This window comes from Megachile rotundata, chromosome 6 (genome assembly GCF_050947335.1).
Source record: "Megachile rotundata isolate GNS110a chromosome 6, iyMegRotu1, whole genome shotgun sequence".
NCBI lineage: Eukaryota > Metazoa > Arthropoda > Insecta > Hymenoptera > Megachilidae > Megachile > Megachile rotundata.
In genome coordinates this window covers 9,052,806-9,070,397 of record NC_134988.1, presented here as the reverse complement: position 1 = coordinate 9,070,397, position 17,592 = coordinate 9,052,806, and the positions used below count along the sequence as shown (strand labels likewise).

Sequence of the window (17,592 nt, the reverse complement as noted above, 5' to 3'; positions counted from 1 at the left end):
TGCCGCCTTCCATCACGTAATATTCCGGTCTTTCACTTCACATTTCCACTTCTGTAAATCGAGTAATATGTTAATAAAAATATCGTGTAATATGTGTTTTGAATTCGTCTCGATATCCTCTAAAACTATGAATAAAAAAAAATGTATGTTCCTATTTAAAAAACCCGAGGTGACCTTGACTTTGCCGAGAGAACAAACTGTTTTCAAAATTTGCTTTACTAATATCTATTGTGCACTTCGTACCCAGCAAATATTGTTCTAAACTTTTTTCATAAGATGGCTGCAAGTGGGAGAAAAATCATGAGTAATAACTCTTCTCAAAAAAACTATGTTCGTCACCTTGAACGCGTTAAGTTCATCTTCCTCCCAAAGTTCTTAAAATAAAAATAGTACAATAAATCTTGCCAGACATTTCACACAACGTGACAAAAGTCCCAAATTAACAGAAGATCCCTCAGGCGTGTTTAAAGGGCGATTCGTGGTTGTAATAAATTTGTAAGGTTTTATAAAATCAGCCATAGGGTACCAAGCACCGTTATCATTTTATTTACAAGATTATTTCTTTAGCAGTAGCTACTACTACCGGCAAGATTTAGCGGTGTTTGGAAAGAGCAGCTTTTAAACTCCACATAAATCCATCTGGCACATTCATTCGTTTTAAACTGCGTAAAAGACCGCAAGACATTGCAATCCATTTAGCTCAGCCCACTTTCTGGAATTACGTTGGAAGAACGCGGGTACTAGCTTGTGTACACGGGCAAAAAATTGCTCGCCGAAACGAAGAAATACTTTCAGGGAAATATGCAAAGACGCATCACGCTGATAACGTCATTGAACGACGTTGAATAATAATATTCGGCTATGTACGTCTATCTGTACGTGTAATTTGAACGAATTCTATGATCTACTGTATAATAACAATTTTTTTTTATGAAGTATATAGTGTTAATTAACATTAGTAAATTTTAAAGCTATGATTTATATGTTATGGTGTACTGTAGGCGTTTCTAGGGAAAATGATAATATGGGAAGAGAAATTTGCAAATTCTCAAGTTTCCAAACTCTCAAGTTTCCAAACTCTCAAGTTTCCAAACTCTCAAATTTTCAAATTCTCAAGTTTCCAAATTCTCAGATTTCCAAACTCTCAAGTTTCCAAACTTTCAAGTTTCCAAACTCTCAAGTTTCCAAACTCTCAAGTTTCCAAATTCTCAAGTTTCCAAACTCTGAAGTTTCCAAACTCTCAAGTTTCCAAATTCTCAGATTTCCAAACTCTCAAGTTTCCAAATTCTCAGATTTCCAAACTCTCAAGTTTCCAAATTCTCAGATTTCCAAATTCTCAAATTTCCAAACTCTCAAGTTTCCAAACTCTCAAATTACCAAACTCTCAGATTTCCATATTCTCAAATTTCCAACTTCTCAAATTTCCAGCTTCTCAAATTTCCAAATTCTCGAGTTTCCAAGTTTTCAGATTTCCAACTTCTCAAACTTCCAATTTCTCATTTTTCCAAATTCCTAAATTTCCAAATTCTCAAGAAAAATATTTAAAAAATGTATAATTGCTTATATTATTGAAATCTGTTTAACTGTCACTTGCCAGTGTTATTAACGAAAAAATCTAACCTAACCTAACAATCTAATATAACCTATATGACAACCTAACCTAAAATGGCCCCAGAACTATGACTAAAAAATGTGGAGTTTAATGAATCGTCAGTTGTCAGTGTAAAAAAGAAATGAAATTTAGAATCTAATAAAGGTATCAATATCGAATATCTATTTGGTATATCTTAACGTTTAACTTGCGGTTAAGATCACGGTAAACCCATTTTGTAAATCACCGACGGCTTCCATTTATGAAGGATCCGTCCTTATTCATTCTTCGCAGGCTACAGAGGCCCGCCAGTATTCAAATTCTTCGTAGCCGTCGAACGAATCAGTAGTGATTGGTGTAGAATTCTCAAGCTGGAAGCCATTTGAATGTACTTCGTTTCTTCGGATTCACTCGTTTTCTCGATGTTCGCTGGTTCTCCTTATTTCTTGAGGTATTGAAAACGTGGTTACACTGAAAAGCATCTTTCCTTTGGGCGAAAAACCTTAAGACACGAGGAAACAAGTAGAAGACGAGAAAGACAAGTCGAAAATGTATATATATTCGTTCGAAAAGCTTTTTGTAAAGTTCGTTGGAGTTCTGGTGTTTTTATTGTGGTGGGATTCTGTGGGGAAAATGGCGATATAAGGAGAGTATTTGGTATTTGTGTACTTTTATAGAGTTTAAAAGTATGCAGTTTTTAAATTTTAGATTTTTTAGTTTTTAAATACTGTAACTACTACAGTATGAAATAATTCAATTTTTATTAATTCTTGGTTATTTGTCGATAAAAAAATTATATTTATACTACAAATTTAGATGAAGCTTTTAACCTAACCTAATTTAATTTTTCTTATAGTTATATAAACTAACCTAATCTTTATTAGTTCAAAATTAAGTAAAATCTTTGTTTAAATTGTTATAAATGTTATAAATATGAAGTGTTACTTTTTATGTGTCTCATCCTTTCTGCAGCATCCAAAGAGGATGTCGATAATATCGAAAAAGGATACTTGGTGATCGTCGAAGTTGCCTTAACTTGACTAATTATCGACGATGAAGTTGTAGCCTCCAAACTGAGCAGAACAATCGTTACTCAACAAGCTGTGGTTAGTTGTTGAAGTTTCACGGGATGTTGCCTTTGAGTACCCAGTTAGATGACAAAGTATGCAAATTCACCCTAACTGTGTTTTCACCCTATTATAATATTTTGATATTACGTTCAATTCAGCATCTCATGGAATATTATAATAAAACTGAAAAAAAAAACAAAATTCCAAAATACTAGAATTTAATATGCAATTCGACAATTTAGGAAATTTATAAATTTCATATTCTAATAGTTTAGGAATTTTAGAAATTTAAGTTTGTAATCTAACCTAATTTGTCCATAACTAATTTATATTTGTAGTAAAAATTTAGATAGAGCTTCTAACCTAACCTGACTAAATTTACGTTATCGTTATATGAATTAACCTAACATTTACTGGTTCTCAATAGTTTCATTTGTGTATAGTTAAGTTATTATTTATAATTAACTTCAAGTTATTATTTATAATTGAAATTTAAATAAAGGTTTCAATCTAACCTAATACAAGTTACTTTTTTCTAATCTAACATAATTTAATTTTTATTAATTATTACTCACCTAAATTGGGTCTAATTTAATTATATTAGCACTGTAAATTTAAATAGAGGATATAACCTAACCTAATTCAACTTTCCTTCTACTAACCTAACCTAAACAAATTTGTACTAATTAGTACTAACCTAGTAACTAACCTTAGCATTGTAAATTTAAGTAAAGTTAGGTTAGTCTCTAACATAATGTAATCCAACTATTTTCCTACTAATCTAACCTAACACAATTTTCACTAGTTAGTACTAACCTAGTAACTAATCTTTGTATTGTAAATTTAAGTAAAGTTAGCTGAGTTTCTAATCTAACTTAATCCAACTATTTTCCTACTAACCTAATCTATCCCAATTCTAATTAATTAGTACTAACCTAGTAACTAATCTTTGTATTTAAATTTAAGTAAAGTTAGGTTAGTTTCTAACCTAATGTAATCCAACTATTTTCCTACTAATCTAACCTAACCCAATTTTCACTAATTAGTACTAACCTAGTAACTAATCTTTGTATTGTAAATTTAAGTAAAGTTAGGTTAGTTTCAAATCTAACTTAAACCAACTATTTTCCTACTAACCTAATCTATCCCAATTCTAATTAATTAGTACTAACCTAGTAACTAATCTTAGTATTGTAAATTCAAGTGACGTTAGGTTAGTTTCTAATCTAACTTAATCCAACTATTTTCCTACTAACCTAATCTATCCCAGTTCTAACTAATTAGTGCAAACTTAATAACTAACCTCATTACTGTAAATTTAAGTAAATTTAGATTAGGCTCTAACCTAACCTAATCCAACTTTCCTCCTATCAACCTAATCTAACCCAATTCCTACTAACCTAATTTACATAGAACCTAATTGCACCCACCCCATAAATTCCAATAAAAATTCAAACCTAACCTAACCAAAATTAATCCCCACCAAAGTCACTTAAAAGTACCAATAAATTGTATCTATAACGCGAATTTTAGTAAGATACCCTTTCCATAGGTAAAACGCATTTCTGTCGACGGTGTACGGGGTCTTAGGTATATTTCATAGCCTCAGGGGCGTATTGTCGGATTGATCGGCCTTTCAAAATCTTCTTTCGACACCGCTTGACTTCATTCAGCTTGAAAAATGTGTGCGGTTTATCCGTATTGAACGAGACAGGCGGACGGAAATCCCGTTACAAATCTCTGCACTCTATTCACGAGGATTCGATTGCCGATATTACGTGGCCCCTTTATTGCATCAAACTTCAGGCCTTGACTTAATAAAAATCCGACCAAAGGGATTCCTGGTATTTGTCAAGTAGTACTTTCGCGGCAAACGTGATCCATTTCTATCTGCTGAATTAATCTTCGTTCTTTGGATTTTCTACTAAAGATCTATCATGTCCGTTAAATCCCTGCTGGACTCTACAGATACTGTGCTAGAAAATAATTCTCATATGAATGATTCTCCTTTGTTACAGTCGCTTTTGGTTAAGTCGGTTAGAGTTAATTTCTATCATTATTTTTAGACTGGAATTATACCGATATTTGTGGGCGCTTTTAGATATTTTAAGAATTTGAAGCGGAATTTTGAGGTTAGGTCGATGAGATGTCGACTAAGTGAATTATTTGTAGGGAAGGTTTGTTAAGTGACCAAATTTCAAAGTTATGTTAATGGTATTTCCATATGAAGTTAGAAACTTAATGAGTATTGCTCTACTAAAGTATTTTGAGTTTTTATGGTAATTCTTTTAGTAGAACTGATTTAATTTAGCGATGGAGAACTATGCATGAAGAGGGGTGTAAAAATGTAGCGTCCACTTCGAGGCATTGTTTGACATTTTTATATTCTTGAATTCCTAAATTCAAATAATTTCAAATTTAATTTTTTTCTTATATTTTTCTTCAAATTTAATTTTCAAATCTTTAAGTTCTCAAATTTCTACACCCGTAAGTTTCTAATTCCTCAAATCGATTCCTAGGTACTTAGGGCCATAGCTATCAAGGTTAATAGGGTCCTAGATTTCGAGGATCTCAGATTCATACGTTTCTAGATTCTCAAATTTCTAAATTTCTAAATACCCAAATTCCTAAATTCACGAATTCCTAAATTCCCAAATCCCTAAACCCCTAAGTCCATAAATCTCCAAATACCTAAACTTCCAAATCTCTACTTCTCCAAATCCATAAATCCCCAAATATGTACTCTTCCACATCTGTAAACCTCCACTTCTCCAAATCATTGAATCTCCAAATTCTTAAATTTCCAGAACTTTAAATCTCTAAATCCCTATTTTTCCCAAATCTCTAATTCTCCAAATCCTTGAATCTCCAAATCCCTATTTACCCAAATTTCTGAATCTCCAAATCCCCAAATCCCTAATTCTCCAAATCCCCAAATCCCTAAATTCCAAAATGTCTAAAACTCCAAATAACCAAATCTCCAAATCCCTAATTTTTCCAAATCCTTAATTCTCCAAATCCCTGAATCTCCAAATCCCTATTCATCCAAATTTCTGAATCTGCAAATTCCCAAATCTCCAAATCCTTAATTCTCCAAATCCTCAAATCCCTAAATTCCAAAATGTCTAAAACTCCAAATAACCAAATCCCTAAATCTCCAAATTCCCAAATCCCTAATTCCCAAATCCCCAAATCCTCAAATCTCCAAATCCCCAAATTCCTAAATCCTCAAATCCTCAAATCCCCAAATTCCCAAATCCCCAAATCTCCAAATCTCCAAATCCTTAATTCCCCAAATCCCCTAATCCCCAAATTCCCAAATCCCCAAATCTCCAAATCCCCAAATCCCCAAATCCCCAAATCCCTAAACTCATGAATCCCAAAATCCCCAAATCCCAAAATTCCCAACTCCTAAATTTTCCAAATCTCCATAAATTTCAAACAGTCCAGCTGCCCTTCTGCTCACCATTGCCCGCCAACTCTTCCAGCGCTCACCCGCTCTGACCATCTCCTAGCCTCTCGAACGTACTTCTATCAGTTACATTCCCCTTTCATTTTTATGGAGCTGACCAATGTGCCGCAATAATATCTTTGGCTACTCTTCCTTGAAATCACTATCGGTTGATCGTTCCCCTTTCTCGATCATTCGACGACACCGGAAAGAAACGTCTGAGGAGATCCGTCGGTGGATTGGTCTGGTTACGAGATGGAATATTGCGTGTTCCAACGATCTCCTCTCTTTCCTAAACGTTTTTCTCGTCAAGGACGATTTTGTCCCGTAAAATGGTATGGGACCTCCTCCGTAACTTCTTCCTTCCTTTCATCCTCCTTTTCGCCATAACGATCCCTTTGATGTTGCTGAAGCACACGTGGAAATCCATCAGCCGGGAATACGTAGAATAACTGAAAATTGTCCATGGGGGAAGTAAATCGACGATTCGCCTTACTTTCCGTCACACAACGCCATTTCTCTCCCTTCTTTTGCCAATTTACTTCTTACTGGTTCTCTTCTGTTATAATTGCTTTTTAGTTTGTAATTTGAAGCGAATTTTAGGTAAATTAGTTCCAAACTTGGAAGATATCAAAGTATTAAAATTTAAAGTCTGAGACTTATAAGACTTCAAAGTATTAACATTCAAAGTCTGAAACTTGTAAGACTCCAAAGTATTAAAATTCAAAGTCTGAGACTTATAAGACTCCAAAGTATTAAAATTCAAAGGCTGAAACTTATAAGACTTCAAAGTATTAAAATTCAAAGTCTGAGACTTATAAGACTCCAAAGTATTAAAATTCAAAGGCTGAAACTTATAAGACTTCAAAGTATTAAAATTCAAAGTCTGAAACTTGTAAGACTCCGAAGTATTAAAATTCAGAGTCTGAAACTTATAAGACTCCAAAGTATTAAAATTCAAAGTCTAAAACTTATAAGACTCCAAAGTATTAAAATTCAAAGTCTGAAACTTATAAGACTTCAAAGTATTAACATTCAAAGTCTGAAACTTATAAGACTCCAAAGTATTAAAATTCAAAGTCTAAAACTTGTAAGACTCCAAAGTATTAAAATTTCAAAAGTCTCAAACTATCAAACTTCTGAAGTTAAGAAAGTCTTAAAGTCCTAAAACTTCAAAAATTTCCAGACTCTTAAAATCCCAAACTTCTAAAATTTCAACAATGTCGAAGTCCCAAACTTCAAAAACTTCAAAACTCTGAAGGTCCAAAACTTGTAAGACCCTAAACTCCTAAACTTCTAAGATCCCAAGTCCCCAACTTCTAAGGTATCAGAGTACTAAAGTTTCAGAAGTCTTACAGTCCCAAAAACCAAAGTCCCAAACTCCAAAAGTCCCAAAATTCCAAAATACCAAAAGTTCCAAACTTCATATATTCTCCTTGGTGTAGCATAGTACTCTTTTTAAGCCACCCTAAGCTTTCGTTACGTTTTCTCAAATCCTCTCCCTGAGGTCAACCTATATTCCCCTATCCTACATTCTAACCACCTGTCCAAGGTTGTCTCAAAATTCTCTTTAGGATAGTAGAGAAAGAAGGTACTCTTCCTACATTTCTAAATAACCACTCACACTCAACGTCGCTATTCTATGTTCAGAACCTTCCTCCGCCACTAAAATAAAATCTAAATATGTATATTTTTAATGAACATCCCAACCTTCCCTCCAGAAAACCTAATTTAACGAGCCAGCAGTTTAGTAGATACGAGACCAATTAAAAAATAATGAACACAAATTTAAATAAATGGAATACACTGTACATTAGTGTCCGGACTATTATTTCATTCACACGAACGAAAGTTAAACGCAAGAGGAATTTGAGAAAGATGCGAAACTGGGTCGTAAATGAAAAGCCAGATAATTATGAATGAAAGAGACGCGGAAGTTAATCAGAAGTAATTTACTCGTCCATCACTGTTTCCATTCATTATTCAGGCAGGTTATGAAAAAAACGTTTTTGAAATTATACGCGAGCTTTCAGCTGACCAACAAAATGTAGAAAATACGTTGTCAGAGAGCATGGCCAGTCTTTCGGTCTTTTTTTTTTAAATGGAAGCTCGTTCACCGAAAAGTGTGCCATAAAAGAGATGCTCGTCAGACGGATGAAGTTTGAAAGAAAGTGCGATAAAAAGCATTTTAGCAATGCATGTAAATGTACCCTCTGAGGATCATTTCGGATATGGTTACGACATGTACGTGTCTATCTGTAACCTTTTATTTGAACCCGTTCCTTAAGAGAGAGAGAGCTCAACTTTCAGGAAGGTAGATTATGAGGGTAATAACTCGACAAGTTTCTAGTACTGTAAGTAAAAATCCATAGGGGTTGAAATCTAATTTAACTTTTAAAATCACTGAGAACCAGATTACGATGATTTCTGATAAGTAGGAGGTGGAACGCATGTGGCGCCATCTGCGACGTTATTTGTTAAGGTGGACCAATTGTGGCGATTTTGAATTTAATGGAAAACTGTTGCGGTTTATTCTATACAGCTTCAGAGACATATATTTATTATACGTTAACATTATGTCAAAATTGAGGACATGGTCATATAATCACATATGGACACATATGAGTAGTGAAGGGTTTAACTAGTGAAGGCTTTGTGCATGCACTGAAACCAACCAACATGAGTTGGCGCGTGAAGAGACATGTTTAGCTACCAAAGAGTAGATATAACAAGAGGCGGCACTAAACAAGGAAATCTCCTAGAGAGACAGAGGATCAATTTAAATTCCCAAATCAAAAGAATCGGGGCTGCGCATGCGCACAGTGTAGAAGTATGACGGAAAAGGAATAGTTTAAACCTGCATATTCACCAGTAATTTATTTGTAATAAATATTTTGTCATATCTCTGTAACACATTCATCTGTAATTTCTTGTGATATATAGTTTTTCATTTTCTTACAAGTTATTTGTAATAATCATTTCCGTAATACATATTCTTCAAATATATTTTGTAGAGCAATCATTTTTATTCTTTTCTTTTTCAACTTTTCAACGGCGTAAAATTGATAAAAATACCTCAAAAGACAATATTATATACAGAAAATTTATTACAAATATATTCCAAATTATTGGAGATTGACGTGAAAGTAGATTTGCTCGATTTAAATTTCCCGCTCGTTTGTACAACCAACTTAAAGGGACGTTTTCGTGTCGTCTCTGGTTTACTCTGTGAGCTACAGCTGCAATTAGAATAACCTAACTTTTGTTAGAAAAAAAATATAAGAACTTTCCACTTCTAAATTTGTTAAAAACTTAGAATCAGTAATATAATAATAACTTATAAGTTACGAAAAATAAGTAACTAATATTTAATATACTCCTTGTTACATTACCTTACATTGCAAATTTCAAGAGTTGTCTCACCGTCGACCATATAACGAGAGTCCGCTATAATATACGAAGGCAACTAAAAAATTGAGGGAGTAAAAAAACTAGTCTTCAATTTTGATTCTTTCGATCATTTATTTCTATTCACAGTCAATAAATTAACAATTGTCGTTGGAAACCATACGAGAACTGAGAGGCGATAAGAATTACGGATTTACCTCTATAAAAAACCGCAATTAATCAATAAATACAAAATCAGTATATAAAAAGGTTTTTAGCAACTCACGTTGACGCGATTGCAATCTCCTAGTCCTGTTATTTTATTTCTTTAATCCCCTTACTTTTTTTTATTTACAATTATCGCATTAAACTTTGCAAGAAAAAATGGACTAGACCGCTAAGTAAACGCTTAATCATGTTTTTTTTGTCGTTTTGTATTTTCACTATCAGCGATTCAGACGCCTTCGTACTGCTCAAGATGGCCGGCCCAATATGGCCGCCACTTCCGGCGCCGACATAATCTAACCAAGACGTCTTTTCCTCTCAAATTACTTATTTCGATTATGATTCACTGTACCTACTCTCATAAATGAATTTGATCTTTTTTTTTTATTATTTTTCTTTACATTAAACGCTATATGCTTCAACTAATACGATCATTTGTATTGCGTCATTACTAATTAACATTTTTCATTCTCGCCATCGCTCTCTATTTACCGCCATCTTATTTCTCGATCCTCTTTCCTCTTCACTCTCTACGCATAATATTTCTCTGAATGGAACGGATAAACTATAGCATTATAGTAATTCGTGTATATGAAGCAATGAAGATTTCATCTCGCGAATGCATTTTGCTAAAAGAAATGCAACTTTTTCAAAATAGTCGTCATTGCAGTTTTGATTGTGTTTTGATGAATGACCCGTTTAATATAAAATTGAAAATTCAATTTGTGTAGGGTGTCAATGGATTAACATCATATTTAAACTTTATATCTTCACTTTTGCAATTTTCTAAACAAATAAAAATTTAAATACTTCCAACTGTAGTTTATTTTTAATTAAAAAACGATAAATATCCAATACACAATTAAATATTTTTATTAGAATTTTTTAATAGTCTGTTGATCAATAATTCGTTGACACCCTTTATAATATTAAATCAACAATTAAATTTGCAAATTTTCCATTCTTGCTACGGAATTATTTATAAAAATTCAATGAAAGTGAGCACCATTCAAATCAATAATCTTTGATCCCATCGATAAACTTGATCTATTTGTTAAAGGAAATACACAGAAAAATTGCAAATTTAATCGAGTGTCTTATAAATAAAAGATTATTGCAAAAGCAGTCTGTTTCGATAGAAAATCGTGGATGAAACTTTCTCTTGTCATACTTCTATAAAATTTCTATATATAATCAATACTTTATTCGTCGGTTGTGAAACTACTTGTAAATCGATAGTAATGAAGAAGATAAACATGCATGTTAAATTCTATAAGATCTCTAACATTTACTCGTCAGTCTCCGGCTTTCTTCGATAATAATCAAATCGTTTATTCATTTCTTCTTATCTTTCATAAACAGGTTTACGTATATTTTATTTACAGTATTGAGATATATAGAGATTTTGATAATCGTACCCATTGTTAATAATAATCGTGAGTCTTTCATTTCTGATCTCGTTTTGCGTTCGATTCGTCCACCATTTTACACTATACAAAAGATGTACATAAGATCCAACGATTTAATATATAACATATTTATATTTATATTTATATATATAGATTTGTATAGTCTAAAGTTTTGGCAAAGATTGGATCAATATAAAACATCGTTATGTTTCTATGAGTGCTGTATATATACACACGAAAACTTTGTAACTTTCAACGTTTCTTGCGGTATGGTTCAATATACACATGTACAGGTTACCATCTTGTCGAAGAACTAAGTTGCATCGAAGATGGGGATTGTCGATTGTGTACTAACAATATTTCGAATGTTTATATCAACTCCGAACAGAAAAAAAAAGAAAAGAAGCAATTCCTGTTGAGTGCACAAAGCTTTTTATTTTTTCTTTAATCGAGGTTCTTATAGAGCACAAGCATTGGCGTAACGGAGGAGTCATTAGAATGGGCCAGAATCCGCTAAATGTATGGACTGACCCATTAGACACAAGGAATGGATCTTAGTGTGTAGGGTGGAGCGTGTGGCGCGGTGGGCGTAGTGTGTAGCGCGTAGGCGAAGCGTACGGTGCGAGCAGTGTAGTGTGGAGCGTATGGGGCGGAGCGTATAGTGTATGGGGCGGAGCGTATAGTGTATAAGGCGGGGTATACGGCGCGCTGGGCGTAGTGTGTAGCGCGTGGGGAGGAGCGTACACTATGTGAGGCGGCGCATACAGTGCGAGGGGCGGAGCATATAGTGTGTAGGGCGGAGCGTATAGTGTAACGTGAATTATGTAATGTGAGAGTTGTAATGTATAGCTTATGGGACGTGAAATATGAGATGTACCATGTAGTATGTGAGACATTTATTAACGTTGGAGGCTTGACTATGAGAATAACGCACAAAATGGAACGAAGATACGCTTCATAAGGCGTATCTCGTATTTACTAGACCGTAGAGCACAGCATAAAGCATTTGAGGCATGGAATACAAGCCATAGACTGCAACCTGTAAGATGTAGCGTATGAGGATGAACTGTACAGTCTGTGGGGCGTAACGTGAAGTGTACGGAGCGTGCATAGCATATGACACGTAAGGCGTAGCGTGTAACGAATGGAGCGTATCATGTGCTTCGAGGTGTAGCATATGAGGCGTAACGTGTAGCAACTGTGGCGTGGGACGGACTATCCAGCGTATAACGTGTACCATGTACGCGACGTACGTTGAATTCTAATAGCCGTATATCTAGTATAGAATGTGAGATGCAGCGTGTAACGAGCATGAGGGTATGGGATGCAGTGTAACGCATGGGGCGTGTAGTAAAGCGTGAAGAGGTGTAACATGTAGTGCGTGGGTGTAAAACGTAACGCTTAGGGTGTAACGTACAATGTGTAGGGCGGAGTGTATGCAAAGTATGGGGCGTGGACAGTTTTAGTAAACGAGACTTCATTCATCTCGTATAAAATCCTTGTTACGCCAATGGAAGCGGAGAGGCTTGCTTAAAAAAAGGTTTTAACATAATCTAGTCCTTAGACATGGCAAATTAATTCGTAAAATTCTGATGAGATGTAGACAGACATATAATGTTTTAATAATAATTAGTAATCATGGTGGAGTCTCAGTAGACTTCAACTTGTGAAATATGAAAGTTGCACATGTTAATGAAAGATGATCCAAAAGGTGACATGGAATTATTCAGGTCAGTGCCGTCGTTAGTACTGGGCAAACAGGGCACTAGCCTTAGGCTTCGTGTCTGTTGACTTTCATATTTCATAAAAATTGAATACACGTGTTATAATTTCGTATGTCTCGACTGCAGTTAAGAAACTGTTTAAAAAATAGAATAATCGTTGCATAACCTCAATGTTTCATTATGTCACTCAACTCAATTGCTTTCGATTTCCGTATTTAACTAATAAACTAAGGACATTCATAATGTATCGTACAATTGAATATCTACATTATTTATTAAATTTATGGACTTCGAACACGTATTTCTTTCCACATTTCATTAGAAAGTAGACTCTCCGTATATTGCCACGAATCGAGTTATAGCAGCTGAAAAGTCATGGAGTTGGCAGAACCTGCCGTAAATATGGAACTATGGACCAGATTGAAATACTGTGTTATCGTCTTTACAGTATTTCGCAACAGTAATGATGTTGACATTCTCAAACCCGAGAGTGTGATTTTACACATTCTAGACAGGCAACGATATCTAGATCTGTTACTTCGGAATCGTACATGTTCGGTAAAGATGAACGGGTTATAACTCGCAATCAGTGCGATCTGTTAGCGGACTTAAAGGGGCGGGGCTTGCGAAATCAGCCTCCTTTCTTGCGTCAGTTCGACACCTCCAACTGCCCCGCCCACCACTTTCGAGGTATCGTGAGTTAGAACTCTCAATTTATATCTGTTCAACCCATTTTTCTTTACTTAGTATGTTCGAGTATAAAATAACCGATAGGTACAATTTCTAAATTTTTTAATTTTCAAATTTTCAAAATTTTTAATTATCCAATTCCCAAATTTCTAAATTTTCACATTAACAAATTCCAGAAGTCCCTAATTTCCAAAATTTTTAAATTTTCGCATCCCCAAATTTCCAGATTACCAAATTCCAAAATCCCCAAATTTCCACATTACCAAATTCCAAAATCCCCAAATTTCCACATTACCAAATTCCAAAATCTCCAAATTTCCACATTACCAAATTCCAAAATCTCCAAATTTCCACATTACCAAATTCCAGAAATTCCTAATTTCCACATTACCAAATTTCAAAAATCCCCAATTTCCAAAATTCCCAAATTTCCACATTACCAAATTCCAAAATCCCCAAATTTCCACATTACCAAATTCCAAAATCCCCAAACTTCCACATTACCAAATTCCAAAATCCCTAAATTTCCACATTTCCAAATTCCAAAATACCTAAATTTCCACATTACCAAATTTCAAAATCCCCAATTTCCAAAATTTCCAAATTTCCACATTACCAAATTCCAAAATCCCCAAATTTCCACATGACCAAATTCCAAAATCCCCAAATTTCCACATTACCAAATTCCAAAATCCCCAAATTTCCACATTTCCAAATTCCAGAAATTCCTAATTTCCACATTACCAAATTTCAAAAATCCCCAATTTCCAAAATTCCCAAATTTTCACATGAAATTCCAGAAATCCCCAATTTCCAAATCCCAAAATTTTCTCATCATCAAATTCCAGAAATCCCCAATTTCTAAAATCCCCAAATTTCCTACTTTTCAAATCACTTTCAGAATTGTTTAATTTTCAAATTTCCAAAGTTTGAAATGGTGATTCTGTTAATTTAGAATCCTATTTCTTTTCACTCACTACATTCGATCTCAGACTAACGTCGTTCCAACAGACTAGCCTAACCTAACCTAGAATGTGTAATATTATTCAATCGGGTTTGACCGCGTCAACGACGTAACGATAGTAGGAAGTGGAGCCACCAGTGTGCGTGAGAACCCGCGTAAAAGTGGCAATATAACGAGAGTCTACCACGCATATACATATTTATTTATACGCAATGTACTACTTAACTAAATCGTTCGCCACATCGGAGTAAATTAGAGCTAAACGTAAGAAAACCATACAAGAGTAAAAAACTGAATTCCTCTCCGTTTCGAAAGGAAAGTTCCGATAGCGTTGGCAGTCTTTAGTCTACGAATTACTGGTCTAAAGATCAGCCATCTTGTGGAGAACGATGAAACAGCTGATCAAGTCTTGTATCAAATTAAATTGACGGTTCAACGAGTCTTTTCTTTCCTCCCCCTCTAATTTGTCGTCAAACGTCTTTTTACGATAAATCACGAGGGTGATTTGTCTTGTTTATCTTCCTGTCTCTTTATTTATTTACACGTTATGCAGGCGTATATACTACCTTATCACATATTAATTATTATCATTAATTACACGAGCGTTGAAAACGATAGACGAGATCATGAAATGACCGTGATTCATTTGTTCGGTGACATTCTTTCGATTCCGTACACAGTACAAAAGTCGAGAAACTTTGCTTACATCCTCGTTAAAACTGCACGAAAAAAAAGGATTTTTCTCTTTGTACCTCCTTTAACGACGGGAGATTCGTGAAAAATTCAGGATCGGAATAATGAAGTACAAGACCGATTTCAGATGAGAGAAATGAAGTTGGAATTCTCGTTGCAGAATAGGTAGCAGCGTGCTTTCGGTTATGGACTAACGAGGAGAAAGAATCGTTAAGGCAACAAAGGATAGCAAGGCACCTCGTTATTTCTTTTGATTCCACGTACTTCAAGATATCCTCTTTTTTCGCATCAGATGAAACGGTAAACAAAGGTTATGTTTACAAAGTGTCAAGGTTAGGTTAAGGATTCACGGAGAAACTGTGAATCACAGATTTCACTGAAATTTTGTGCGATTACAGAGTGACCCTTTTGTAGGACGTAACTTAGGGTAATAAAACGGTACAGGGTCTCACAATTAGTGTAGTTAATTAGGTGGAATTGGGAATTAGGTGGTGGGGTTCGAGATTCTGAATAAAATTTCCCTTTGCAAAAATTCAGTCCGAAACTTCGTTTTTGAATTATTAAGAAAAAACACCGGACCAATCAGAGCGCGAGGATTTCGCGCGCTCAGCTGATAGGCTCGAGGCTCTCGCGTCTGCGCATGCGCAATCCTCGGGGTGTTTTTCCTTAATAATTCAGACACGAAGCTTCATACAGCATTTTTGCAAAGGGAAATTTTATTCAGAATCACATCAGCTACCCCCCATTTCAGGGACCACTAATTGTGAGACACTCTGTATATCATTCATCTTCGATCATCTTTTAACATATTCGATTTAAGAGTAAGTGTTGTCAGCCATGTTATGATATGAAATGTATCTTTGCATCTTGAAAATAAAAGTTTGAAACCAATTTTTATCTTGACAAAATTTTGAGAAAACTTTCCAAAGTTTTCTATGAAAGTTTCGAAGTTGTAAAGTATGCTTTGTATATTACACAACATGTAGTAACCTGTTGCAAGTTTTGTTATCAAGGTATGACCCAACCAATGGATTTCATCAAGGTACCTCTGCAACAATTTCTTTTCTCCATAATCTCACAAAATCTCAAAAGAATAGGCGAACACCCAGTCCCCTCATCAGTCAAAATATTCGTTCCTCTATAAATATACTTCATCGTCAAATTCAACCACTCACGGCCGTGTATTTATTGCTTTCAACCTCCTCCAATGCCGCAAAGGATTTCGATCATTGTCCTGGTACGAACGTCTAGCTGAACCTAACCTAACATCCCGTACTGAAAACCAAACGCAAGATACTTACGACGAAGTAGAACGCAAAGGGAAAGAAGGTGAAGGTCGCACATTTCTTTAAGCACATCACCGGTACCGTTTTTTTCACTGGTAACTAGGATCGCTGGTCTGGCTCTTATTGGCTGGCTGAGATGTCGGCGACGCCTTGGTGAAGTTCCCGAAGCTTTTGGCGGGCGAATCGGTGGCGACGTTAGCTAGCACTTTGTCCCGGAGGGGCGGCGCCGAGCTGATGCTCGACGAGCTGACCCCGGAATCGCTGGACTTCTCGCTGAGACAACTTCTTTGACCCAGACCGGTCACGTTGCCGCCACTTTCGAGGCCAAGGTCGTTGCTTCCGACCACGTATTTCACCATACCGCCGACCTTCTGTCCACTTTCACAGGTGTCCTCGATCACCACCGTCTCCCCGAAGTTGCCCCGCTTCGCGATGAATCGGACATTGCCGCCGCGCAGCAACGGCGATTTATCGAACTGACCTTCCTTCTGACCGGTGACGTTGTAACTGATGGGGATGTTAGGGTGGAAGTCGTCCTTGCTGTCGGATCCCTGGGTGCCGTCGGGGTTCGGACCGGTGACGCTCTTCGTGGGCACTGCCACGTCGAGATTGTTCTCCCTGGACACTTTGGTGGTCGTCGAGGATTCCGGGCTCACGGTACGCCGGCCAGTCAGGTTCTTGTGAGCATCGTAGCATCCAGAATCCCGAGGGAACTGGCGACGATTAAACGGTGAACAATGGCCGGACGTCTGGCCTGATGTTAGCACCAAGCGATTTACCTCGTCCCCCTCTGAGCTTGAGGCTAAGTCCCCTTCGCTTCCGGCTGGTGGACAGAACGGAAATTGATTTGTTAGCTTCCAATTCTACATTTTGACTTTCTACGTCTCTACATTTATTGATCTTTCTGCTTCAAAACTTTCTACATCAATCTTTTTGTTTGTGACTTAACACTAGTTTTACGGATTGTGCTATTTTTAGATTTGAAATGATTTACAGTAAATGTGGGATGAAACATAAATTAATTTTTGAGATGGAAGTTAACATGTATTTTGACAAAAGTATTTAGTTAATTTTTGTAATTTAAGATGAATAATCCAACACA

The 17,592-nt window shown here is 35.7% G+C and overlaps 1 protein-coding gene across 8 annotated transcripts in view; it reads right to left on the bottom strand.

The window, feature by feature from the left end:
- Positions 1 to 9,614: 9,614 nt before the first annotated feature.
- LOC100883627 (uncharacterized) overlaps positions 9,615 to 17,592 on the bottom strand; it is a 427,612-nt gene continuing 419,634 nt past the window's right edge. For all 8 annotated transcript variants that reach the window (XM_076532931.1, XM_076532938.1, XM_076532939.1 and 5 more), the window contains one exon: positions 9,615 to 17,313. In XM_076532931.1, the coding sequence (XP_076389046.1) occupies positions 16,580 to 17,313 (734 nt within the window). In that variant the 3' untranslated portion in view covers positions 9,615 to 16,579. The remainder of the gene's footprint in view (positions 17,314 to 17,592) is intronic.